Source organism: Rhinoraja longicauda, chromosome 19 (genome assembly GCF_053455715.1).
Source record: "Rhinoraja longicauda isolate Sanriku21f chromosome 19, sRhiLon1.1, whole genome shotgun sequence".
NCBI lineage: Eukaryota > Metazoa > Chordata > Chondrichthyes > Rajiformes > Arhynchobatidae > Rhinoraja > Rhinoraja longicauda.
This window is the reverse complement of record NC_135971.1, coordinates 10,049,142-10,077,006: the sequence shown is the minus strand read 5'-3', so window position 1 is coordinate 10,077,006 and position 27,865 is coordinate 10,049,142. Positions and strand designations below refer to the sequence as shown.

Genomic DNA, 27,865 nt, shown 5'->3' with positions numbered 1-27,865 from the left:
TTTTTACATTTACCAAGCCAATTAACCTACGTACCTGTACGTAAGAAACCGAAGGTCTCGGAGAAAACCCACGCCAGTCACGGGGAGAACGTACAAACTCCGTACAGACAGCACCCGTGGTCGGTATTCGAGGGTCTGAGCTACAGGGAGAGGTTGGGCAGGGAAGGACTTTATTCCATGGAGCGCAGGAGGCTGAGGGGTGATTTATAGAGGTGTATAAAATGATGAGGGGAATAGATAGACTCCATACCCCCCGTGATCCCTTGTGGCTAAAGGCATCAGGGGGCATGGAGAGAAGGCAGGTATGGGATACTGAGTTGGATGATCAGCCATGATCATATTGAATGGCGGTGCAGGCTCGAAGGGCCGAATGGCCTACTCCTGCACCTATTTTCTATGTTTCTATAAACAGAATCTTTTACCCAGAGCAGGGGAATCAGGCACAAGAGGATATAGGTTTAAGGTGAGAGGGGACTTTACCGGACGGACTTCATCTTGTACTAGATGTTATTTCCTTCATCGTGTTTAGTTTTTTGTTTAGTTTACTTTCGAGATACAGAGCAGAAACAGGCCCTTCGGCCCATCGAGTCCGCGCCAACCAGCGATCCCCGCACATTAACACTGTCCTACACCCACTAGGGCCAATTTTTACATTTAACAAGCCAATTAACCTGCAAACCTGCACGTCTTTGGAGTGTGGGAGGAAGCCGAAGATCACGGGTGGCGGCACGGTGGCGCAGCGGTAGAGTTGCTGCCTTACAGCGAATGCAGCGCCGGAGACTCGGGTTCGATCCTGACTACGGGCGCCGTCTGTACGGAGTTTGTACGTTCTCCCCCTGACCTGCGTGGGTTTTCTCCGAGATCTTCGGTTTCCTCCCACACTCCAAAGACGTGCAGGTATGTAGGTTAATTGACTGGGTAAATGTAAAAATTGTCCCTAGTGGGTGTAGGACCAGTGTTAGTGTGCGGGGATCGCTGGGCGGCGTGGACCTGGTGGGCCGAAGGGCCTTTTTCTGCGCTGTATCTCTAAAAAATCTTGGAGAAAACCCACGGGGAGAACGTACAAACTCCGTACAGACGGCGCCTGCGGTCGGGATCGAACCTGAGTCTCCGGCGCTGCATTCGCTGTAAGGCAGCAACTCTACCGCTGCGCCACCGTGTGTCTCCACACTGTGGGAAGCCCAATTGTAATCGTGCGTTGTCTTTCTGCAGACTGGAGGAAAAGCAACGAAAGCTTTCCATAGAAACATAGAAAATAGGTGTGAAAAAAAAAACTTTCTCATCTCGGTCCAAAAAGACTTCCCCCTTATCCTTAAACTGTGACCCCTTGTTCTGGACTTTCCCCAACCTCGGTTAGCGTGACAATGAAGTAAACGGTAAACTCTGAAAACTTCCCATTGCTGTCTTCTCCCCCCCCCCCCCCCTCTCAGACAAGCTGAACAGAGAGTCGGTCCGTGCGATTCAGCAGAGCATCTTCACAGTGTGCCTGGACTCGCCGGTCCTGAAAATCTCGGAGGAAAAGTATTCGAGCCGCATGGCGGCGCAGATGCTACACGGAGGAGGAAGCTACTCCAACAGCGGCAACCGCTGGTTCGACAAAGCACTGCAGGTACGCGAGACGGGGCAGCGTCTGTTGGCCATTGTCATAGTCGTGCAACGCGGAAACAGGCCCCCCTGGCCAACTTGCCCACGTTGACCAAAATGTCCGACCGTCAATATCCAGGCCTTTCACTATTCGGTAAGTTCCAATATGGTCCCCCCCCACCCTCATCTTTTAAACTCTAGCGAATACAGGCCCAGATCCATTAAAAACATATAAGATTATTAAGGGGTTGGACACGTTAGAGGCAGGAAACATGTTCCCAATGTTGGGGGGAGTCCAGAACCAGGGGCCACAGTTTAAGAATAAGGGGTAGGCCATTTACAATACAATACAATACAATATATCTTTATTGTCATTGTACAGGGGTACAACGAGATTGGGAATGCGCCTCCCATACGATGCAATAAATTAATTAGCTAGTTAATTAATTTAGAACGGAGATGAGGAAAAACTTTTTCAGTCAGAGAGTTGTGAATCTGTGGAATTCACTGCCTCAGAAGGCAGTGGAGGCCAATTCTCTGAATGCATTCAAGAGAGAGCTAGATAGAGCTCTTAAGGATAGCGGAGTCAGGGGGTATGGGGAGAAGGCAGGAACGGGCTACTGATTGAGAATGATCAGCCATGATCACATTGAATGGTGGTGCTGGCTCGAAGGGCCGAATGGCCTCCTCCTGCACCTATTCTCTATTGTCTAAAACACTCATTGTATGTTATAGACAATAGTTGCAGGAGTAGGCCCTTCAGCCCTTCGAGCCAGCACCGCCAGTTAATGCGATCATGGCTGATCATTCACAATCAGTACCCCATTCTTGCCTTCTCCACATACCCCCTGACTCTGCCATCTTTAAGAGCTCTATCTCGCTCTCTCTTGAAAGCATCCAGAGAATTGGCATCCAGAGAATTGGCCTCCACTGCCTTCTGAGGCAGAGAATTCCACAGATTTACAACTCTCTGACTGGAAAGATTTGTCCTCGGCTCCGTTCTAAATGGCCTACCCCTTGTTCTTAAACTGTGGCCCCTGGTTCTGGACTCCCCCCCCCCCCCCCCCCCCCCCCCCCCCCCCCACAACCCACAACCCAATCATCCCTGAGATTATTCTCGTGAATGTCCTCTGGACCCTCTCCAGTGCCAGCACATCCCATCTTAGATATGGGGCTCAAAGCTGCTCGCAACGCACCAAATATGGTCTGTCCAGTGTCTTATAAAGCCTCAGCTTTACATCGCTGATGTGATCATATCATATCATATCATATCATATATATACGGCCGGAAACAGGCCTTTTCGGCCCACCAAGTCCGTGCCGCCCAGTGATCCCCGCACATTAACACTATCCTACACCCACTAGGGACAATTTTTACATTTACCCAGCCAATTAACCTACATACCTGTACGTCTTTGGAGTGTGGGAGGAAACCGAAGATCTCGGAGAAAACCCACGCAGGTCACGGGGAGAACGTACAAACTCCTTACAGTGCAGCACCCGTAGTCAGGATCGAACCTGAGTCTCCGGCGCTGCATTCGCTGTAAAGCAGCAACTCTACCGCTGCGCTACCGTGCCGCCCGTGATTGTTATGATCCTGCTATGATTTGGATTCCTGAATTTATTTTAATGGTCAAGTTTGCCTGGTGTGCATGTTAATTAGATTAATTAAATTAATTAGCAGAGAAACGAGGAACTGCAGGTGCTGCTTTGCAAAAATACACCCACGAGCTGGAGTAACTGAATGAAGAAGGGTCTCAACCGGAAACGTCACCTCCCCATGTTCTCCAGAGATGCTGCCTGACCCGCTGAGTTACTCCAGCACTCTGTGAAACATCACCTATCCATGTTCTCCACAGATGCCGCCTGACCCGCTGAGTTACTCCAGCACTCTGTGAAACGTCACCTATCCATGTTCTCCAGAGACCTTGTGCATTTTTAAGTTGCGTATGGAAAAAAAACCTGCAGATGCTGCTCTAAATCGAAGGTAGACTCAAAATGCTGGAGGTCAGGCAGCATCTGTGGAGAACATGGATAGGTGACGTTTCACAGAGTGCTGGAGTCTGAAGAAGGGTCTCGACCCGAAACGTCACCCATTCCTTCTCTCCCGAGATGCTGCCTGTCCTGCTGAGTTACTCCAGCACCTTGTGTATCTTTCAGTTAATTAGGACTTTGTGGATCTTCTGTCTGACTGACCCAAGGCTCACTGATTGTATTGCAGTTCATTGTTGGTGAGGATGGATCGTGTGGTGTCATCTACGAACAATCTGCTGGTGAGGGTCCACCCATTGCGACCATATTGGACCACGTTCTGGATTATTGGTAAGATCAAGCAGAAGCAACGAGTTCCTCTTGATTGATTGACTTACGTAGGATGCCCATGAACGTTTTACCAGGATGCATCACAGCATGGTTTGGGAACAGCTCCATCCTTGGCTCGCATGAGATTTGCGGAGAATTGTGGACACAACAAGAGCTGCCAACTTTCTCAATTCCAAATAGGGGACAAGGTGACGTCACCGCCCCACGTCACCTCACCCAGTCAGCGGCCACGTGCTCCCGCTCCACCAATGGCGGCTGCCCGGGCTGGGAGGCGGGTTGCTAGGCAACCTCCGTTAGGCGGCGCCCGGGCCTATGCTGTCCGGGCCTATGCTGTCCGGGCCTATGCTGTCCGGGCCTATTCTGTCCGGGCCTATGCTGTCCGGGCCTATACTGTCCGGGCCTATGCTGTCCGGGCCTACAGCGGCCCATGGGCCTGCAGTGTCCGGGCCTACTGTGTCCGGGCCCAGGGCGTCCGCTCCTACAGCGCACCCCCTGGGCCTAATACGGGACAAGGGCGGTCCCGTACGGGACAAGGGCGGTCCCGTACGGGACAAGGGCGGTCCCGTACGGGACAAACCAATTTAGCACCAAATACAGGATGTCCCGGCTAATACGGGACAGTTGGCAACCCTCGACACAACCCAAACCATCACACAAACAAACCTCCCTTCTTACGACCACTGGGCCTTTATTCTCTTCGTGAATGGTTGTGGAGAGGATGTTTCCAGTCGTGGAAGAGTCGGGAACAAGAGTGCACAGCTTCAGATTAAAAGGACGTACTTTTAGAATGGAAATGAGGAGGGATTTCTTTAACCCGAGGGTGGTGAATCTGTGGAATTCGGTGCCACAGACAACTGTGGAGGCCAAGCCAATGGGTGTTTTTAAAGCAGAGATAAGTAGGTTGTTGATTCTTTAGAGCGTTCAAAGTTTGCGGGGCGAAGGCACGGCGGCGCAGCGGTAGAGTTGCTGCCTTACAGCGAATACAGCGCCGGAGACCCGGGTTCGATCCTGACTAGGGGCGCTGTCTGTACGGAGTTTGTACGTTCTCCCCGTGACCTGCGTGGGTTTTCTCCGAGATCTTCGGTTTCCTCCCACACTCCAAAGACGTGCAGGTTTGCAGGTTGATTGGCTTGGTAAGTGTGAAAATTGTCCCTAGTGGGTGTAGGATAGTCTAGATTTAAGGATACAGCGCAGAAACAGGCCCTTCGGCCCAGCGGGTCCGTGCCGCCCAGCGATCCCCGCACACACTAACACTATCCTACACCCATTAGGGACAATTTCTTTTTTACATTTGCCCAGCCAATTAACCTACAAACCTGTACGTCTTTGGAGTGTGGGAGGAAACCGAAGATCTCGGAGAAAACCCACGCAGGTCACGGGGAGAACGTACAAACTCCGTACAGTACGGCACCCGTAGTCAGGATCGAACCTGAGTCTCCGGCGCTGCATTCACTGAAAGGCAGCAACTCTACCGCTGCGCCACCGTGCCTCCCTTGTGTTAATGTTAATGATAGTGTTAATGTGCGGGGGATTGCAGGTTGGCGCGGACTCGGTGGGCCGAAGGGCCTGTTTCTGTGCTGTATCTCTAGACTAAACTAAACTAAAGGCAGGGGAATGGGATTGAGATGGAAAATGGATCAGTCATAATAGGACGATAGAATATTTCAAGGTACCTTGTTACACATGATAATAAAGAATCCATTGAGCGGACTCGATGGAGCAAATGGTCCAATTTTGCACCCATGTCTTATGACATTATGACATTATGATGAGAGGAGATCTTATCGAAACGTATAAGATTATTAAGGGGTTGGACACGTTAGGGGCAGGAAACATGTTCCCAATGTTGGGGCAGTCCAGAACCAGGGGCCACAGTTTAAGAATAAGGGGTAGGCCATTTAGAACGGAGATGAGGAAAAACCTTTTCAGTCAGAGAGTTGTAAATCTGTGGAATTCTCTGCCTCAGAAGGCAGTGGAGGCCAATTCTCTGAATGCATTCAAGAGGGAGCTAGATAGAGCTCTTAAGGTGGGTCTAGAAATTGTGGAAGCATTAGTGATTATTTTCTAATGTTCTATAGATTCCGGGTCAGTTCCTGTGGATTGGAGGGTAGCTAATGTTATCCCACTTTTCAAGAAAGGAGGGAGAGAGAAAACGGGAAATTATAGACCAGTTAGTCTGACATCAGTGGTGGGGAAGATGCTGGAGTCAATTATAAAAGACGAAATTGCTGAGCATTTGGATCGCAGTAACAGGATCGTTCAGTCAGCATGGATTTACGAAGGGGAAATCATGCTTGACTAATCTACTGGAATTTTTTGAGGATGTAACTAGGAAAATTGACAAGGGAGAGTCAGTGGATGTGGTGTACCTCGACTTTCAGAAAGCCTTCGACAAGGTCCCACATAGGAGATTGGTGGGCAAAATTAGAGCACATGGTATTGGAGGTAGGGTACTGACATGGATAGAATGTTGGTTGACAGACAGAAAGCAAAGAATGGAGATAAATGCGTCCCTTTCATGCGTTCCTTCACTCCCGAGATGCTGCCTGACCTGCTGAGTTACTCCAGCATTTTGTGAATAAAGAGTAGTGATTAACAGGTCCCTTTCAGAATGGCAGGCAGTGACTAGTGGGGTACCGCAAGGCTCGGTGTTGGGACCGCAGCTATTTACAATATACATCAATGACTTGGATGAAGGGATTAAAAGTACCATTAGCAAATTTGCAGATGATACAAAGCTAGGTGGCAGTGTGACCTGTGAGGAAGATGCTATGAGGTTGCAGGGTGACTTGGACAGGTTGTGTGAGTGGGCGGATGTTTGGCAGATGCAGTTTAATGTAGATAAGTGTGAGGTTATCCACTTTGGTGGTAAGAATAGGAAGGCAGATTATTATCTGAATGGTGTCAAGTTAGGAAAAGGGGACGTACAACATGATCTGGGTGTCTTAGTGCATCAGTCACTGAAAGGAAGCATGCAGGTACAGCAGGCAGTGAAGAACGCCAATGGAATGTTGGCCTTCATAACAAGAGGAGTTGAGTATAGGAGCAAAGAGGTCCTTCTGCAGTTGTACAGGGCCCGAGTGAGACCGCACCTGGAGTACTGTGTGCAGTTTTGGTCTCCAAATTTGAGGAAGGATATTCTTGCTATTGAGGGCGTGCAGCGTAGGTTTACTAGGTTAATTCCCGGAATGGCGGGACTGTCATATGTTGAAAGACTGGAGCGACTAGGTTTGTATACACTGGAATTTAGAAGGATGAGAGGGGATCTTATCGAAACGGGTAGGCCATTTAGAACAGAGATGAGGAAAAACTTTTTTAGTCAGAGAGTTGTGAATCTGTGGAATTCTCTGCCTCAGAGGGCAGTGGAGGCTAATTCTCTGAATACATTCAAGAGAGAGCTAGATAGAGCTCTTAAGGATAGCGGAGTCAGGGGGTATGGGGAGAAGGCAGGAATGGGGTACTGATTGAGAATGATCAGCCATGATCACATTGAATGGCGGTGCAGGCTCGAAGGACCGAATGGCCTTCTCCTGCACCTATTTTCTATTGTCTATAAGGATAGCGGTGTCATGGGGAGAAGGCAGGAACGGGGTACTGATTGAGAATGATCAGCCATGATCACATTGAATGGTGGTGCTGGCTCGAAGGGCCGAGTGGTCTCCTCCTGCACCTATTGTCTATTGTCTATTTTATGGGAATCGCCTCAGGGTAATAATCAAAAATTGGACCAAATTGGTGTTTCCAGGTGTCGCCAGGTGCATCAATTTCTGAATTCAATTTGCACATCTGTGACTGAATTGATTCATAATGTGCTCACCTTGACCGAGTTTGACCCAGAAGCTGAACATTTGTATATTTTTATTTGAGAATCAGTTTGATCTGTTAAATGCAGTCTGAAGCCTCTGTAGAATCAGATCAGTTCTCCTTGATTAGTTTCAAAACTTATCTCCAGTGGGAGATTGTAGTCCATGTTCCTGGGCAGAGCGAGGGGTTGTGCAGGACAAGGCCATTTGTCAGGTTGTTTACTGAACCCGCTGCCCTCTCTGTGTAAGATGGAACTGCAGATGCTGGTTTACACCAACGATAGCATGGACACATCGCTCTGGAGTAACTCATCGGGGCAGGCAGCATCTCTGGAGAGAAGGAATATGTTGAAAGGCTGGAGTGACTGAGCTTGCATAGGCTGGAATTTAGAAGGATGAGAGGGGATCTTATTGAAACATATAAGATCATATCATATATATCATATCATATATATACAGCCGGAAACAGGCCTTTTCGGCCCACCAAGTCCGTGCCGCCCAGTGATCCCCGTACATTAACACTATCCTACACCCACTAGGGACAATTTTTACATTTACCCAGCCAATTAACCTACATACCTGTACGTCTTTGGAGTGTGGGAGGAAACCGAAGATCTCGGAGAAAACCCACGCAGGTCACGGGGAGAACGTACAAACTCCTTGCAGTGCAGCACCCGTAGTCAGGATCGAACCTGAGTCTCCGGCGCTGCATTCGCTGTAAAGCAGCAACTCTACCGCTGCGCTACCGTGATTGGACACGTTAGAGGCAGGAAACATGTTCCCAATGTTGGGGGAGTCCAGAACCAGGGGCCACAGTTTAAGAATAAGGGGTAGGCCATTTAGAACGGAGATGAGGAAAAACTTTTACAGTCAGAGAGTTGTAAGTCTGTGGAATTCTCTGCCTCAGAAGGTAGTGGAGGCCAATTCTCTGAATGCATTCAAGAGAGAGCTAGATAGAGCTCTTAAGGATAGTGGAGTCAGGGGGTATGGGGAGAAGGCAGGACCGGGGTACTGATTGTGAATGATCAGCCATGATTACATTGAATGGCGGTGCTGGCTCGAAGGGCCGAATGGCCTACTCCTTCACCTATTGTCTATTGTCCATTGTCTATTGAATAGGTGACATTTTGGGCCACGATCCTTCATCAGACAATAGCCTCGACCCGAAACGTCACCTATTCCTTTTCTCCGCAGATGCTGCCTGACCAGCTGAGTTGCTCCAGCATTTTGTGTCGACCTTCTGCTGCACTTTCTATTGGATGGAGGGAGAGGCACACAATCTGTTCTGTGTCCTTTAATTTAGTTTAGTTTTGTTCGGTGGGCCGAAGAGCCTGTTTCAGCGCTGTACGTCTAAACAAAACTAAATAGACAATAGACATTAGGTGCAGGAGGAGGCCATTCGGCCCTTCGAGCCAGCACCGCCATTCAATGTGATCATGGCTGATCACTCTCAATCAGTACCCCGTTCCTGCCTTCTCCCCATACCCCCTGACTCCGCTATCCTTGAGCTCTATCTAGCTCTCTCTTGAATGCATTCAGAGAATTGGCCTCCACTGCCTTCTGAGGCAGAGAATTCCACAGATTCACAACTCTCTGACTGAAAACCTTTTTCCTCATTTCAGTTCTAAATGGCCTACCCATTATTCTTAAACTGTGGCCCCTGGTTCTGGACTCCCCCAACATTGGGAACATGTTTCCTGCCTCTAACGTGTCGAACCACTTAATAATCTTATATGTTTCGATAAGATTTCCTCTCATCCTTCTAAATTCCAGTGTATACAAACCTAGTCGCTCCAGTCTTTCAACATATGACAGTCCCGCCATTCCGGGAATTAACCTAGTAAACCTAAAGTCACAATTTCCCCGTGAATAAATCTTAACTCTTTCAAAAAATGTCGTACTGCAGTGAAGTTTTAATATGGTTTAGTAAATATCATCTCTGATTCAAAATCTTTACTTGATACTCTGCCTTTTTGCAGTAAGGACCCGGATACAGTTCGAGCTCCTATGATTCCTCTGCCGTTACCCAAGAAACTTTACTTTTACATCACTCCAGAGATAAAGTGGGATATTGAGCATGCAAAACGGAATCTGGACATGTGAGTATCACTGTGGCTACTTGTGTGCAGGGTTGCCAACTGTCCTGTATTAGCTGGGACATCTTGTATTTTGGGCTAAATTGGTTTGTCCCGTACGGGACCGCCCTTGTCCCGTATTAATCACAGGGGGGCGCTGTAGGCCCAGACACTGTAGTAGGCCCAGACACTGTAGTAGGCCCAGACACTGTAGTAGACCCAGACACTGTAGTAGGCCCAGACACTGTAGTAGGCCCAGACACTGTAGTAGGCCCAGACACTGTAGTAGGCCCAGACACTGTAGTAGGCCCAGACACTGTAGTAGGCCCAGACACTGTAGTAGGCCCAGACACTGTAGTAGGCCCAGACACTGTAGTAGGCCCGGGACACTGTAGTAGGCCCGGGACACTGTAGTAGGCCCGGGACACTGTAGTAGGCCCGGGACACTGTAGTAGGCCCGGGACACTGTAGTAGGCCCGGGACACTGTAGTAGGCCCGGGACACTGTAGTAGGCCCGGGACACTGTAGTAGGCCCGGGACACTGTAGTAGGCCCGGGACACTGTAGTAGGCCCGGGACACTGTAGTAGGCCCGGGACACTGTAGTAGGCCCGGGACACTGTAGTAGGCCCGGACACAGTAGTAGACCTGTACACTATAGTGGGCCTGGGACACTGTAGTGGGCCCGGGACACTGTAGTGGGCCCGGGACACTGTAGTGGGCCCGGGATACTGTAGTGGGCCCAAACACTGTAGTGGGCCCAAACACTGTAGTGGGCCCGGGACACTGTAGTGGGCCCGGGACACTGTAGTGGGCCCGGGACCCTGTAGTGGGCCCGGGACCCTGTAGTGGGCCCGGGACCCTGTAGTGGGCCCGGGACCCTGTAGTGGGCCCGGGACCCTGTAGTGGGCCCGGGACCCTGTAGTGGGCCCGGGACCCTGTAGTGGGCCCGGGACACTAGGCCCGGGGGCTGCTGGAGGTCCAGGCAGTGTAGGCCCAGAGGCCCGGGCGCCGCCTAACGGAGGTTGTGTGGCAACCCGCCTCCCGGCCCGGGCGGCCGCCATTGGTGGAGCGGGAGCACGTGGCCGCTGGCTGGGTGAGGTCACGTGGGGCGCGGGGTGGTGACGTCACCTTGTCCATTATTTGGGAGTGAGAAAGTTGGCAACCCTACTTGTGTGAATCAGTTCGACTTGACTCGGGTCTCCAACAAAGGCCCAGTATTTAACTACCTGATGGAAGGCATATCAGTCATTCAGCAGAATACTATATCATCATAGAATATAGAATGGTTTAGCAGCGAAACAGGCCCTTCGGCCCACATTGTCTGTACTGAACATGATGCCAAGAACTGTAGAATTGCAGCCTTGCCGCGCCAGACACCCGTGTTCATTCCAGACTACGGGTGCGGTCTGTACGTTCTCCCCATGACCTGCGTGGGTTTTCTCTGGGTGCTCCGGTTTCCTCCCACACTCCAAGTGTGCAGGGTGATTGGCTCTGGTATAATTGTTAAATTGTCCCTCGTGTGTGTAGGATAGTACGGGGTGATCGCTGGTTGGCAAGGACTCGGTGGGCCGAAGGGCCTGTTTCCGCACTGTGTCTCTAAACTCTAAAATTGAAACGATGTTTCTGTTCCAGTTTAGTCACCGACCTGGACATCAGCTGCTTCACGTACAGAAACTTTGGCAAAGATTTTCCCAAAAAACATGGCATGAGCCCAGACTCCTTTGTCCAGATGGCTCTGCAGTTGGCCTACTTCAGGTATGTACTCTGAGACAAGGTGAGGTCTGGAATAACTCTTTCAATAGGTTTGCCAACTTTCTCACTCCCAAATAAGGGACAAAAGGTGACGTCACCGCCCGCGCCCCACGTGACCTGAACCAGCCAGCGGCCACGTGCTCCTGCTCCACCAATGGCAGCTGCCCGGGCCGGGAGGTGGGGGTGCTATACAACCTCCGTTAGGTGAACACACTCGGCCCCGTTCTCCGAACACACTCCAATAGACAATAGACAGCAGACAATAGGTGCAGGAGGAGGCCATTCGGCCCTTCGAGCCAGCACCGCCATTCAATGTGATCATGGCTGATCATTCTCAATCAGTACCCCGTTCCTGCCTTCACCCGATACCCCCTGACTCCGCTATCCTTAAGAGCTTTATCCAGCTCTCTCTTGAATGCATTCAGAGAATTGGCCTCCACTGCCCTTTGAGCCAGAGAATTCCACAGATTCACAACTCTCTGACTGAAAAAGTTTTTCCTCATCTCAGTTCTAAATGGCCTACCCCTTATTCTTAAACCGTGGCCCCTTGTTCTGGACTCCCCCAACATTGGGAACATGTTTCCTGCCTCTAACGTGTCCAACCCCTTAATAATCTTACACGTTTCGATAAGATCTCCTCTCATCCTTCTAAATTCCAGTGTATACAAGCCTAGTCGCTCCAGTCTTTCAACATATGATAGTCCCGCCATTCCGGGAATTAACCTAGTAAACCTACGCTGCATGCCCTCAATAGCAAGAATATCCTTCCTCAAATTTGGAGACCAAAACTGCACATAGTACTCCAGGTGTGGTCTCACTAGGGCCCGGTACAACTGCAGAAGGACCTCTTTGCTCCTATACTCAACTCCTCTTGTTATGAAGGCCAACATTCCATTGCCTTTCTTCACTGCCTGCTGTACCTGCATGCTTCCTTTCAGTGACTGATGCACTAGGACACCCAGATCTCGTTGTACGTCCCCTGTTCCTAACTCCGTTAGCATATACTGTCCTGGCCTACGATGTCCTGGCCTACGCTGTCCGGGCCTACGCTGTCCGGGCCTACGCTGTCCGGGCCTACGCTGTCCGGGCCTACGCTGTCCTGGCCTACGATGCCCGAGCCTACGATGCCCAAACCTACGATGTCCGGGCTTACAGCGCCCCCCAGGCCTAATACGGGACAAGGGCGGTCCCGTACGGGACAAACCAATTGAGCCCAAAATACGGGATGTCCCGTCTAATACGGGATAGTTGGCAACCCTATCTTTCAACGTGCCGTGACCTTATCATCTGATTAAATTTAACCTATGTTCTAAGTTTATTGAAACAATACAAGCATGAGGTATTGTTTGAACTCCCTCTTGACTCTTTCTCTTTAGATTGTCATCATCTTCATACTTTATTTTAACACTTATTTGTATTTCCATTCAGCGTGTTAAAGAAGGGGATATTTCTGACCAAGAGTTATTAGTCATGAGTTAATACGTTTTAGGAGCAGAATTAGGCCATTTGGCCCATCAAACTTACTCTGCCATTCAATCATGGCTGATCTATCTTTCCCTCTCAACCCCATTCTCCTGCCTTCTCCCCGTAACCTTTGACACTCTGGCTAATTAGGAATCTGTCAATCTCTGCTTTAAAAATAGCCCATTACTTGGCCCAGTTTAAGAATAAGGGGCAGGCCATTTAGGCCTGAGATGAAGAAATATTTCTGGTATGAATCTGTGGAATTCACTGCCACAGAAGGCAGTGGAGGCCAATTCACTGGATGTTTTCAAGAGAGAGATTTAGCTCTTCGGGCTAAAGGAATTAAGGGATATGGGGAAAAAGCAGGAATGGGGTACTGATTTTACATGATCAGCCATGATCATATTGAATGGCGGTGCTGGCTCGAAGGGCAGAATGGCCTACTCCTGCACCTATTTTTCTATGTTCTATGTTTCTAACTGAGGTTGAAATTTTCAGTTTCACCGCTCTCTGTGAGAGTAAATTTCTCCACGGCACTGTTTTAGAATGATTTTCCCCTTAGTTTTTGACCTCTAATTATCCAGACTCCACAACCTTCTGAGGTAGAGAATTTCAGGATTTCACCACCCTCTGTGACAATACATATAGAGAATAGGTGCAGGAGTAGGCCATTCGGCCCTTCGAGCCAGCACCACCATTCAATATGATCATGGCTGATCATTCTCAATCAGTACTCCGTTCCTGCCTTCTCCCCATACCTCCCGACTCTGCTATCATTAAGAGCTCTATCCAGCTCTCTCTTGAAAGCATCCCGAGAATTGGCCTCTGAGGCAGAGAATTCCACAGATTTACAACTCTCTGAATGAAAAAGTTTTTCCTCATCTCCGTTCTAAATGGCCTATCCCTTATTCTTAAACTGTGGCCCCTAGTTCTGGACTCCCCCAACATTGGGAACATGTTTCCTGCCTCTAGCGTGTTCAATCCCTTAATAATCCAAAGACGTACAGGTATGTAGGTTAATTGGCTGGGTAAATGTAAAAATTGTCCCTAGTGGGTGTAGGATAGTGTTAATGTACGGGGATCGCTGGGCGGCACGGACTTGGTGGGCCGAAAAGGCCTGTTTCCGGCTGTATATATATGATATGATATGATGATAATCTTTTATGTTTCAATAAGATCCCCTCTCATCCTTCTAAATTCCAGAGTATACAATCCTAGTCGCTCCACTTTCAACTTACGAAAGTCCCGCCATTCCGGGAATTAATTTTGTGAACCTACGCTGCACTCCCTCAATAGCAAGAATGTTCTTCCTCCAATTTGGAGACCAAAACTGCACACAGTACTCCAGGTGCGGTCTCACTGGGGCCCTGTACAACTGCAGAAGGACCTCTTTGCTCCTGTACTCAACTCCTTTTGTCGCGCTTTCCAGGCAGCACTGTTTTAAAATGACTGGCCCTTATATTGTAACTGCTTCTTATAGTCTTTGCCTCTTTGCTACCACTTTCAGAATGTACAAGGAGTTGTGTTCGGCTTGCGAGACTGTTTCACTGAGGAACTTTCATTTGGGACGCACAGATGTTGTACGGTCTTCGACCACAGAATCCTTGGAGTTTGTAGAAAGCGTGGACAATGACAAAATGGAGGTAATTTGTCACAGAGAAGTTCACAAAAATATAACGTCTCTCCAACAACTAACTTTGTGAGGACTCTGGGGTGTGAGCTGCAGGGAGAGGTTGAGCAGGCTGGGGACTCTATTCCTTGGCGCGCAGGAGGATGAAGGGTGATCATATGGAGGTGCATTTGGCCCAAATCCCTCTAAACCCGTCCGACCCATGTACCTGCCTGATCTATGTATAACAGAACTTTATTGTCATTCGGTATAAATACCGAACGAAATTTCAGCAGTCACAAGACACAGCAAAAAAAGAAAAGAACACAGGACACACGACCCCAACACAAACATCCATCACAGTGACTCCAAACACCCCCTCACTGTGATGGAAGGCAACAAAACTTCCACTCTCTTCCACTCTTGTTTGTTTGTTTGTTCCTGAAGCACTTCCCTCTGGAAGGCGACTCCGGACTGTAAGCAGCCACAGCCAGACATAAAAACAGCTTTTCTTTTTCCACGAGTGGTAGTTCTACTCAATAAACCAAAGTCTGTCGTTTCTTTTTTGCTCTGGCTTATTTTCCCCCACATGTTTGGACCGTAATGTTGTATCCTTATTGTTTTGATGTGTTTATGCTTTCTTCTTAATTGATAACTGTATGTTTGTGTTGTCATTTGTGAGCGGAGCACCAAGGCACATTCCTTGTATATGCACATACTTGGCCAATAGACTTATTCACTCATTCATTCATTCATTCATAGAAACATAAAAAAATAGAAAATAGGTGCAGGAGTAGGCCATTCGACCCTTCGAGCCTGCACCGCCATTCAATATGATCATGGCTGATCATCCAACTCAGTATCCTGTACCTGCCTTCTCTCCATACCCCCTGATCCCTTTAGCCACAAGGGCCACATCTAACTCCCTCTTAAATATAGCCAATGAACTGGCCTCAACAACCTTCTGTGGCAGAGAATTCCACAGATTCACCACTCTGTGTGAAAAAAAACATTCTCATCTCGGTCCTAAAAGACTTCCCCCTTATCCTTAAACTGTGACCCCTTGTTCTGGACTTCCCCAACATCGGGAACAATCTTCCTGCATCTAGCCTGTCCTACCCCTTAAGAATTTTGTAAGTTTCTATAAGATCCCCCCTCAATCTTCTAAATTCCAGCGAGTACAAGCCGAGTCCATCCAGTCTTTCTTCATATGAAAGTCCTGCCATCCCAGGAATCAATCTGGTGAACCTTCTCTGTACTCCCTCTATGGCAAGAATGTATTTTCTCAGATTAGGAGACCAAAACTGTACGCATTACTCCAGGTGTGGTCTCACCAATGCCCTGTACAACTGCAGCAGAACCTCCCTGCTCCTATACTCAAATCCCCTCGCAATGAATGCCAACATACCATTCGCTTTCTTCACTGCCTGCTGCACCTGCACGCCTACTTTCAATGACTGGTGGTACCACGACACCCAGGTCTCGTTGCATCTCCCCTTTTCCTAATCGGCCACCATTCAGATAATAGTCTGCTTTCCTGTTCTTGCCACCAAAGTGGACAACCTCACATTTATCCACATTATACTGCATCTGCCATGCCTTTGCCCACTCACCTAACCTATCCAAGTCACATTGCATCCTCCTAGCATCCTCCTCACAGCTAACACTGCCCCCCAGCTTCGTGTCATCCGCAAACTTGGAGATGTTGCATTCAATTCCCTCGTTCGTAAGACCCTGCCACAGTCTGAACAATGGGCAGCTCTGTCATTCCAGGGAAAAGCCCGAAATTCGAACTATGGTTTCTATATATACAGAACTTTATTGTCATTCGGTACAAATACCGAACAAAATTACAGCAGTCACAAACCACAAAAAAAAAAAAAAAAAAGTACACAGGACACACGGGGACCCCAAGACAAACACCCATCACAGTGAGTCCAAACACCCCCTCACTGTGATGGAAGGCAACAAAACTTCCACTCTCTTCCCCCCCACGCCCACGGACAGGCAGCTCGACCCCTACCGAGGCGACCGACACGCACAGCCCCCGCAAGGGGATGGAAGGCCCCGCGGCCGAGCTGCACCGGGCACTGCAACGTCCCGCGGCCGAGCCGCACCGGGCGCTGCTAAGTCCCGTGGCCAAGCCGCGCCGGAGATGTTAAGTCCAGCGGCCAAGCCGCGCCGGGTGATGGAAGGCCCCGTGGCCGCGCCGGGCGCTGAACCATTCCGCGGCCGAGCCGCGCCGGGCGATGGAAGGCCCCGCGGCCGAGCCGCGCTGATACGTCCCGCGGCCGTACCGGACGATGGAAGGCCCCGCGGCCGAGCCGAGCCGGGCACTGTTAGGTCCCTTGGCCGAGCCGCGCCTGCGATGTTAAGTCCAGCGGCCGAGCCGCGCCGGGCGATGGAAGGCCCCGCGGGCGATGGAAGGCCCCGCGGCCGAGCTGCGCCCCGGGGAAGAGACCTAATAAAAGAAAGGTTTCCCCCACCCCACCACCCCCCGCCCCACCCCACCCCCCCCCCCCCCACACATACACAGCCAAAAACAGAAACAAAAACAATCCCAACACCGACACACAAACAAAAAAAAAGAAAAAAATACAGACAGACTGCCAGCGAGCCGCAGCCGTTAGGCGCAGCCACACGTGAATGTGTATCGCTTTTGTGCCATCGTAAAGCAGAAATATCGTAAGTCGAGGAACGTCTGCAATTTAACACTGTGCATCGTTCCACCCACCCCCTCCTCAGGCAAACCAGAAGATTGCTGCGTTGCGGAGAGCTATTGACTGCCATAGTGCCTACACCGACATGGTAAGCAAAGATCAGGGTTACCTGCACAAAGTGGATCAGGCAGAGACTCTCCCAGGCTCGTACGGTCCTTGAAAGTCCTGATATTTGAAAGCCCTTGGGTTTATGATAGGTCCTTGAGAATTCGCTTTTTGTGATAAAAGTATTCATTCGTGCAGAGTAATGTGGCGTTTCTTTTCATCGATTATAATGCGTATCTATACACTAAAACTCTTCCTTGTTTGTTCTCAAACTGCAGCCAAAACGCTACACAATAGCTCGACAATTTTAGGCCCACCTTACTCACCATCGTCCCTTTGGTGCTGATGGAAGAAGTTTCATTGAAATCGGTGTCATATTTTTAAAGTTATTCACATTTTAAAGTTTGAATCTGTCTCCTAAGGGAGGGAGGGAGGAGGGAGGATAGACAATAGACAATAGACAATAGGTGCAGGAGTAGGCCATTCAGCCCTTCGAGCCAGCACCGCCATTCAATGCGATCATGGCTGATCACTCTCAATCAGTACCCCGTTCCTGCCTTCTCCCCATACCCCCTCACTCCGCTATCCTTAAGAGCTCTATCCAGCTCTCTCTTGAAAGCATCCAACGAACTGGCCTCCACTGCCTTCTGAGGCAGAGAATTCCACACCTTCACCACTCTCTGACTGAAAAAGTTCTTCCTCATCTCCGTTCTAAATGGCCTACCCCTTATTCTTAAACTGTGGCCCCTTGTTCTGGACAAAGGGGGTTGTGGGGGATGGTGTGCGGGGGAGGGGAACGGGGGGAGAAAGGAGGGGGGGAGGAGAGGGTGCTGCACCAATGCAGGTAATATAAGAAAATAACTGCAGGTGCTGGTACAAATCGAAGGTATTTATTCACAAAATGCTGGAGTAACTCAGCAGGTTAGGCAGCATCTCGGGAGAGATGGAATGGGTGACGTTTCGGGTCGAGATCCTTCTTCAGACTCCAATGCAGGAGTGGTTTGGGCCCAACGGGTCCACTTGGTGGTCTAGTTGTTATTAAAAGCCGGGAAACATTGTTAGAAATGTTTGTCTTCGTCGCCTATATTTCCCTCCTTGCCGCTGCCCAAGTGTTGTGGTTGTTGTTCAGAAGCCCCGTATCCCCCGGTGTGAGGGTCTATTGTCTACTGTCTATTAGTGGAATTTTGCTGAACGTTTTTTCTTTTGTATCTACCTTTAACCTTCCGACGTCTTTGCCTGTGGTGAAATATTTCATAAATGATGACAATAATGAAGAGAATGAAAACCGATGAGGAAACGGCCATCCATCTGTTGGTCTCAGGGGGAAAAAAACACCTGCAAAATAAAAATTTAAAGAATCAAAGTACAATAGACAATAGGTGCAGGAGGAGGCCATTTTGCCCTTCGAGCCAGCACCACCATACAATGCGATCATGGCTGATCATTCTCAATCAGTACCCCGTTCCTGCCTTCTCCCCATACCCCCTGACTCCGCTATCCTTAAGAGCTCTATCTAGCTCTCTCTAGAATGCATTCGGAGAATTGGCCTCCACTGGCTTCTGAGGCGGAGAATTCCACAGATTTACAACTCTCTGACTCTCTTGCTATTGAGGGCGTGCAGCGTAGGTTCACTAGGTTAATTCCCGGAATGGCGGGACTGTCGTATGTTGAAAGGCTGGAGCAATTAGGCTTGTATACACTGGAATTTAGAAGGATGAGGGGGGATCTTATTGAAACATATAAGATAATTAGGGGATTGGACACATTAGAGGCAGGAAACATGTTCCCAATGTTGGGGGAGTCCAGAACAAGGCGCCACAGTTTAAGAATAAGGGGTAGGCCATTTAGAACGGAGATGAGGAAGAACTTTTTCAGTCAGAGAGTGGTGAAGGTGTGGAATTCTCTGCCTCAGAAGGCAGTGGAGGCCAGTTCGTTGGATGCTTTCAAGAGAGAGCTGGATAGAGCTCTTAAGGATAGCGGAGTGAGGGGGTATGGGGAGAAGGCAGGAACGGGGTACTGATTGAGAGTGATCAGCCATGATCGCATTGAATGGTGGTGCTGGCTCGAAGGGCTGAATGGCCTCCTCCTGCACCTATTGTCTATTGTCTATTGAAAAGTTTTTTCCTCATCTCCGTTCTAAATGGCCCACCCCTTATTCTTAAACTGTGGCCCCCGGTTCTGGACTCCCCCAACATTGGGAACATCTCCGGTTGTATCTCCGGTCGCTCTGCGGCCTAACATCCTGGAGCTGGAGGCCTTGCCCGGGGCTGGCTTTGAGCCCCACCGTGGGACATGGACTTGCCATCGAATTTCAACATCGCGGTGCTCGCGGACTCGGGCTGAGATCGGTGTCGGGAAGCTCCAAAAGCCGCACGAGGTTGGACAAGCCCCGACCCGGGGTAGATCGCTCGGCGAGGGGGAGCTGAGATTCCCCCCGATGCAGGAGCTTGATCGCCCCGACGAGGAAGTCCCACCGCCGGCTATGGGAGTCAAGATCGTCCCCTCGATGGAAGGTTCGAGACCCCCGACCGCTGGAGGCCAAAGAAGGGAAGAGATTGAACTTTTGTTTCACCTTCCATCACAGTGAGGAATGTGGAGGAGTCACTGTGGTGGATGTTCATGTTAAAATGTATTTTGTGCGTCCTGTTGCTTTTTATTGTTATGACTGTAAAGGCAAATGAAGTTCCCGGTATGTTGCAAAACAGGCTTGGCTAATAAACTGTGATTGTGATCTGTGGCTCTGTCTCGACTCTGAACTAAATGTATTTTCTTTTGCTGACAGGCACTGAAAGGCTTGGCAATTGACAGGCACATGTTGGGCCTGAAACTGCAGGCGATAGAGGAGGGGCTGAGCGTTCCAGAAATCTTCATGGACACATCGTTTGCCGTTGCAAATCACTGGAGGCTCTCGACCGGACAGGTGCGTCTGGGTGGTGGGCAGGGGAGCCACAGCAAGTCCACTATTTCCACGCAAACCAAACAATGCAAACACTCAGTGGTGTTGGGTGAGGTAAGGGGGATGTGCAGCGAGACCTGGGTGTCCTTGTACACCAGTCACTGAAATTGTAAATTGTCCCTAGTGTAGTGTTTGAGGATCGCTGGTCGGCGCAGACTCGGTGGGCCGAGTGGCCTGTTTCTGCGCTGCATCTCTAAACCAAATTAAACTACACTAAATAATTTCCTGTAGAGAACAATTAAGGATAGTCCGAGGGTCCAGCAGGTTGTGTCTGTCTTAGATATAAACCAGTACAGAGTCATAGAGTGATGGAAGTGTGGAAACAGGCCCTTCGGCCCATCGTGCCCACACCGGCCAACATGTTCCAGCTACACTAGTCCCACCTGCCTGCATTTGGTCCACATCCCACCAAACCGGTCCTGTCCAAGTACCTGTCTAAATGCTTCTTAACCTTTGCAATAGCACCTGCCTCGACTACCTCCTCCGGCATCTCGTCCTCTGCACCCACCACCCGCTGTGTGAAAACGTTTTATCCCCTCGGATTCCTATTAAATCTGTCCCTTTCTCCTGAAACCTTTGTCCTCTGCTTCTCGATTCCCCGAATTTGGACAAGAGATTGCGGGGTTGGCACAAGCTTTGTGGGCCGAAGGGCCCATTCCTGTGCTGCACTGTTCTATGTTTTATGTTCTACGGACCCTCTATGTGGGTTTGATTTTGTCTTCCCCACGCACACAATCCCCGCCATTGCAAGGTTCCCTCTGTCTCAATTCAGAGAAACATAGAAAATTGTCAGCTGAGAAGGTTGTTGGCTGCAACCTTCCCCCCTTCCCCCCCCCCTCCTCCATTCGGCCCTTCGAGCCAGCACCGCCATTCAATGTGATCATGGCTGATCATTCTCAATCAGTACCCCGTTCCTGCCTTCTCCCCACACCCCCTGACTCCGCTATCCTTAAGAGCTCTATCCAGCTCTCTCTTGAATGCATTCAGAGAATTGGCCTCCACTGCCTTCTGAGGCAGAGAATTCCACAGATTCACAACTCTCTGACTGAAAAAGTTTTTCCTCGTCTCCGTTCTAAATGGCCTACCCCTTATTCTTAAACTGTGGGCACTTGTTCTGGACTCCCCCAACATTGGGAACATTTTTCCTGCCTCTAATGTGTCCAACCCCTTAGTAATCTTATACGTTTCGATAAGATCCCCTCTCATCCTTCTAAATTCCAGTGTTCGGTTCCACGTTCGATGGAAGCGCTAGTTCAACGTTGAGCGGGCGTTTGGTGACGCGAGACCCTTTTCTCGTTTGTTAGGTTCCTGCCAGAGCCGACTGCGTGATGTGCTTCGGTCCGATGGAGCCGGATGGATACGGAGTCTGGTACAACCCCATCGAGGATCACATCAACTTCTCTGTCTCTGCCTTCAATTGCTGCGAAGAGACTAACGCCGAGTGGTTCTCCCGGTCGCTGGAGACGGCCCTCTCGGACATGCAACGCTTGGTTTTGGACGCGACTGCTCAGACTGCGTAGGGGGACGGGTCAGGACGAGGCGGCCTGCTCCACAAAGCGAGCGATGGTCCCCTTCGACCGAGATGTCCCCTTTGCAGTATGAACTCGTGTGACAGCTAAGCCTGATGGATGTTGACTCCAGGTGATCCGACAACTGAACTGAACTGATAGTTGGTACCGCAAACGCCCAATGGAGGATGCTGTTTACAAGCGCAAATTTCCTTTCTGCCCCGACGTTCAAAGTCAAAGTGTAATGTATTTGTTCCCTCTACACAGCTGATGAACCCTAAGTCGGAGAAACGTATTTTTATCTGTTACAAATGAGGGGGCGAGAGATTTATTAACTAGATTGGACTTCCTTTTCATAAGTGGGGACGTCAACTGCATAGGACACGACACATGTGCAATAAACCTGTTACAAACCATGCATTAGCTGCAATTATTAGCGATTGGTCGTCTTTTGAATGCACAGGCATTTTTTTGCATTCTCTAATGTGAATGCTCCATTGTTCCCTTATCGATAGCGCTCATATCTTGAACCATTTCTATCCCTATTGTTCATCCCTCACTACAAAGATCTGGTCTGTTGCCGAGTCAATAATGTTCATATCTTGAATTATTTCTACCATTAATCGTTCATCCCTCACTCCAAAGATCTGGTCTGTTGCAAAGTCAATAATGTTCATATCTTGAATTATTTCTACCATTAATCGTTCTACCCTCACTACAAAGATCTGGTCTGTTGCCTAGTCAATAATGTTCATATCTTGAATTATTTCTACCATTAATCGTTTATCCCTCACTCCAAAGATCTGGTCTGTTGCAAAGTCAATAATGTTCATATCTTGAATTATTTCTACCACTAATTACGATGCATCATTCATCCGTTACTACAAAGATATCTCGTTTTCACACCTTGCCCTTGCATAGCTCTCGTTTCCCTCTCCCCTGACTCGGTCTGAAGAAGGGTCTGGACCCGAAACGTCACCCATTCCTTCTCTCCAGAGATGCTGCCTGTCCCGCTGAGTTACTCCAGCATCCAGTGTAAACCAGCATCTGCAGTTCCTTTCTACACACTGTACTGCAAAGATCCAGTTTGTTCCCTAATCAATAATATTCACATCTTGAATGCATATGATGCCCATCACTAATCGCCACCCATGATTCATCCCTTAGAATAAGGATCTGTTCTGTTCCCTAATCAATAATACTCATATCTTGATTCATTTCTCTCTTTGCCAACATGGTGGTGCAGCGGTAGAACTTTTGCCTCACAGCGTCAGAGACCCGGGTTCAATCCTGACTACGGGTGCTGCCTGTAAGGTGTTTGTACGTTCTCCCCGTGACCTGCGTGGGTTTTCTCCAAGATCTTAGGTTACCAAACAACACTCCAAAGACATACAGGTTTGTAGGTTAATTGGCTCGGTGTAAGGATCTGGATTGTCACAAATGTTACTTTGGAGATGAGCCAGTGTCCAATATTCATTTTGTGCATCTTGACTTACATTTCTCAAGTTCCATTTCAAAGAAGGTGAGAATAATCGCCGTTCGCAAAGTTAAAATCTTTCATTTACTTTGCTCATTGTTGGAGATTTCCTGCCAATATTCGCGTTAAATGCCAGATCGAGCTGTCTTAGCCTTTAAGGTTTGTGAACAATTCTATTAACAAGAAATGGTGAGATGTAACAACCTTTCAAATAAATAACTTCATGAAACTAATCTTCCTTTCTTTCTTTCATTGGTACTAATTTCAACAATTTTGTTAAAGTTAAGTTTTGTTGCTTTAAGCATTTATTCTACAGACGAATTGTGGGGTTCCAAGTCTACAATTCCCTCAGAAACCTAATGGTATGTTGGCCTTTATGACAAGAGGAGTTGAGTGTAGAAGCAAAGAGGTCCTTCTGCAGTTGTACAGGGCCCTAGTGAGACCGCACCTGGAGTACTGTGTGCAGTTTTGGTCTCCAAATTTGAGGAAGGACATTCTTGCTATTGAGGGAGTGCAGCGTAGGTTCACTAGGTTAATTCCCGGAATTGCGGGACTGTCGTATGTTCAATAGACAATAGGTGCAGGAGGAGGCCATTCAGCCCTTCGAGCCAGCACCGCCATTCAATGTGATCATGGCTGAAAGACTGGAGCGACTCGGCTTGTGTATGCTGGAATTTGGAAGGATGAGAGGGGATCTTATCGAAACATATAAGATTATTAAGGGGTTATTAAGATTAATAAGGGATCACGCTAGAGGCAGGAACATGTTCCCAATGTTGGGGGAGTCCAGAACCAGGGGCCACAGTTTAAGAATAAGGGGTCGGCCATTTAGAACGGAGATGAGGAAAAACCTTTTCACTCGAAGAGTTGTATATCTGTGGAATTCTCTGCCTCAGAAGGCAGTGGAGGCCGATTCTCTGGATGCTTTCAAGAGAGAGTTAGAAAGAGCTCTTAATGATAGCGGAGTCAGGGTGTATGGGGAGAAGGCAGGAACGGGGTACTGATTGTGAATGATCAGCCATGATCATGTTGAATGGTGGTGCTGGCCCGAAGGGCCGAATGGCCTCCTCCTGTACCTATTGTCTCCTGTCTATTGTCCCTGAAAGTGACAACTTTGATGTTAAGCTTGAAAGGGTGTAGAATAGATTTACGAGGATGTTGTGAGGACTCTGATGGCCTGAGCTACAGAGAGAGGTTGGGTATGCTCAGACCTTATTCCATGGAGCGCAGGAGGATGAGGGGTGAACTGCTAGAGGTGAGGGCATCATGAGAGGAATAGATCTTTGACCCAGTCTTTTACCCAGAGCAGGGGAGTCAAGAATCAGAGGACACAGGTTTAATGTGAGAAGGGAAAAATTTAACATGAACCTGAGGGGCAACTTTTTTTACACAACGGGTGACAATAGACGCAGGAGGAGGCCATTCGGCCCTTCGAGCCAGCACCGCCATTCAATGTGATCATGGCTGATCATTCTCAATCAGTACCCCCTGACTCCGCTATCCTTAAGAGCTCTGTCCAGCTCTCTCTTGAATGCATTCAGAGAATTGGCCTCCACTGCCTTCTGAGGCAGAGAATTCCACAGATTCACAACTCTCTGACTGAATCCACAGATTCGCAACTCTCTGACTGAAAGGTGCAAGGAAAGGTGGAGGTAGTTGAGGCAAGTGCTATAACCACGTTTAAGAAACATTTTGACCGGTAGTTTTAGAAGGATACTAAACCAAGTGGACCCAAACCTGTCCTGCAATGGCGCAGCACCCTATCCTCCCCCCTCCTATTTCCCCCCTCTCTCCTTCTCCCTCCCTCCTCTCCCCTCCCCTCCCCCTTAGGGCTACACTGTCCCGACCTCCAGATGGTAGGCACAGATTTTAACCAGCATCTGCAGATTTTTTCCGACCTACAGCATCTGGGCCTACAACGTCTGGGCCTACAGCGTCTGGGCATACAGCGTCTGGGCCTACAGTGTCCGGGCCTACAGCACCCCCCGGGCCTAATACACTTGAATTTAGAAGGATGAGAGGGGATCTTATCGAAACATATAAGATTATTAAGGGGTTGGACACGCTAGAGGCAGGAAACACGTTCCCAATGTTGGGGGAGTCCAGAACAAGGGGCCACAGTTTAAGAATAAGGGGTAGGCCATTTAGAACGGAGATGAAGAAAGACTTTTTCAGTCAGAGTTGTAAATCTGTGGAATTCACTGCCTCAGAAGGCAGTGGAGGCCAATTCTCTGAATGCATTCAAGAGAGAGCTAGATAGAGCTCTTAAGGATAGCGGAGTCAGGGGGTATGGGGAGAAGGCAGGAACGGGGTACAGATTGAGAATGATCAGCCATGATCACGTTGAATGGCGGTGCTGGTTCGAAGGGCCGAATGGCCTCCTCCTGCACCTATTGTCTATTGATTCTATTGAATACAGGGCAAGGGCGGTCCTGTACGGGACAAACCCATTTAGCCCAAAATACGGGATGTCCTGGCTAATACGGGACAGTTGGCAACCCTATTGGCACGGTATAGCTAAAAAGGAGAAGTTGGGCAAATGTGGATTCTTCAGAATGCCAGAGGTGATGGGGAGAACTGATTAAAGTATATAAACTTATGCGAGGCATAGACAGGGTAGACAGTGTAGGAAGGAACTGCAGATGCTGGTTTAAACCGAAGATAGACACAAAAAGCTGGAGTAACTCAGGGGGCCAGGCAGCATCTCTGGAGAAAAGGAACACGTTTCAGGTCGAAGAAGGGTCTCGGCCCTTCAGTGCTTCTTACTCTGGGGCTGCAGAGAGCATCTTGTCCGGCAACATCTCAATCTGCTTTGGGAACAGCTCTGCCCAGGACAGGAAGGCTCTGCGGAGAGTAGTGCGTTTGGCTGAACGCACCATGGGAACTACACTCGCGCCCCTGCAGGACCTACACATCAGGAGGTGCAGATCCAGAGCCAGCAACATTATGGGGGACCCCGACCACCCCAGCTACGGTCACGCTGTGAAAACAGAGAGGATGAGACGGAGTTTCTTCCCACAGGCCATCAGGACTGTTAACTCTCATATCACCAGGGACATTTACTGTATTCATTAATTTTTTGTGTTGTGCCTTTTAAAAAAAAAATCTATTCTGTTTGTAGTTTTAGCACAATGCGCAGGCGTTGCCACTTTCATTTCACTGCACATCTTGTATGTGTACGTGACAAATAAAGTTGACTTGACTTGACTTGACCCGAAACGTCGCCTGTTCTTTTTCTCCAGAGACGCTGCCTGACCTGCTGAGTTACTCCAGCTTTTTGTGTCTAACTCTTTTCCACATCACGAAGGATCTTTTCATGAGAGGAATAGATCGGGTCGACGCACAGAGTCCCTTGCCCAGAGTAGTGGAATCGAGGACCAGAGGACAAGGGTTCAAGGTGAAGGGGAGAAGGATAGCGGAGTCAGGGGGTATGGGGAGAAGGCAGGAACGGGGTACTGATTGAGAATGATCAGCCATGATCACATTGAATGGTGGTGCTGGCTCAAAGGGCCGAATGGCCTACTCCTCCACCTATTGTCTATTTGATAGGAATCTGAGGGTTTGTATACACTGGAATTTAGAAGGATGAGAGGGGATCTTATCGAAACATAGTTATTAAGGGGTTGAACATGTTAGAGGCGGGAAACAAGTTCCCAATGTTGGGGGAGTCCAGAACCAGGGGCCACAGATTAAGAATAAGAGGTAGGCCATTTAGAACGGAGATGAGGAAAAACTTTTTCAGTCAGACAGTTGTAAATCTGTGGAATTCACTGCCTCAGAAGGCAGTGGAGGCCAATTCTCTGAATGCATTCAAGGAAGAGCTAGATAGAGCTCTTCAGGATAGCGGAGTCAGGGGGTATGGGGAGAAGGCAGGAATGGGGTACTGATTGAGAATGATCAGCCATGATCACATTGAACGGTGGTGCTGGCTCGAAGGGCCGAATGGCCTACTCCTGCACCTATTGTCTAACCTTTTCCACACAAAGGTCGGTGGGTGTATGTGGAACAAGTGTCTGAAGAAGGGTCGCGACCCGAAACGTCACCCATTCCTTCTCCCCTGAGATGCTGCCTGACCCGCTGAGTTACTCCAGCATTTTGTGGACAAGCTGCCAGAGGAGGTAGCTGAGGCTGGGACTGTCCCAACGTTTAAGAAACAGACTAGGACGTGTGAGTTTAAGAGGAAGGGGTAGGCTATTTAGAACGGAGATGAGGAAAAACTTTTTCAGTCAGAGAGTTGTGAATCTGTGGAGTTCTCTGCCTCAGAAGGCAGTGGAGGCCAATTCTCTGAATGCATTCAAGTGAGAGCTAGATGGAGCTCTTAAGGATAGCGGAGGCAGGGGGTATGGGGAGAAGGAGAAACAGACAGGTACATGGATAGGCCAGGTTTGGAGGGACATGGTCCAAGCGCAGGCAGGTGGGAGTGGGACTGGTCTAGCTGGGACATTGTTGGCCGGTGCGGGCAAGTTGAGCCCAACCCATTAATGTGACCCTTGATTTGTGGTTTATTTTCACTCTCTCCGCTCCGCCCAATCTCCACGTTCGCGGAAAA

At 49.1% G+C, this 27,865-nt stretch overlaps 1 protein-coding gene across 3 annotated transcripts in view; it reads left to right on the top strand.

Annotated features, from left to right (window-relative positions):
* LOC144603086 (carnitine O-acetyltransferase-like) overlaps nucleotides 1-23,534 on the top strand; it is a 58,247-nt gene extending 34,713 nt beyond the window's left edge. For all 3 annotated transcript variants that reach the window (XM_078416222.1, XM_078416220.1, XM_078416219.1), the window contains exons 7-14: nucleotides 1,431-1,609; nucleotides 3,806-3,906; nucleotides 9,689-9,808; nucleotides 11,418-11,540; nucleotides 14,509-14,644; nucleotides 17,356-17,418; nucleotides 20,158-20,295; nucleotides 21,636-23,534. In XM_078416222.1, the coding sequence (XP_078272348.1) occupies nucleotides 1,431-1,609; nucleotides 3,806-3,906; nucleotides 9,689-9,808; nucleotides 11,418-11,540; nucleotides 14,509-14,644; nucleotides 17,356-17,418; nucleotides 20,158-20,295; nucleotides 21,636-21,851 (1,076 nt within the window). In that variant the 3' untranslated portion in view covers nucleotides 21,852-23,534. The remainder of the gene's footprint in view (nucleotides 1-1,430; nucleotides 1,610-3,805; nucleotides 3,907-9,688; nucleotides 9,809-11,417; nucleotides 11,541-14,508; nucleotides 14,645-17,355; nucleotides 17,419-20,157; nucleotides 20,296-21,635) is intronic.
* The last annotated feature ends 4,331 nt before the right edge of the window (nucleotides 23,535-27,865 follow it).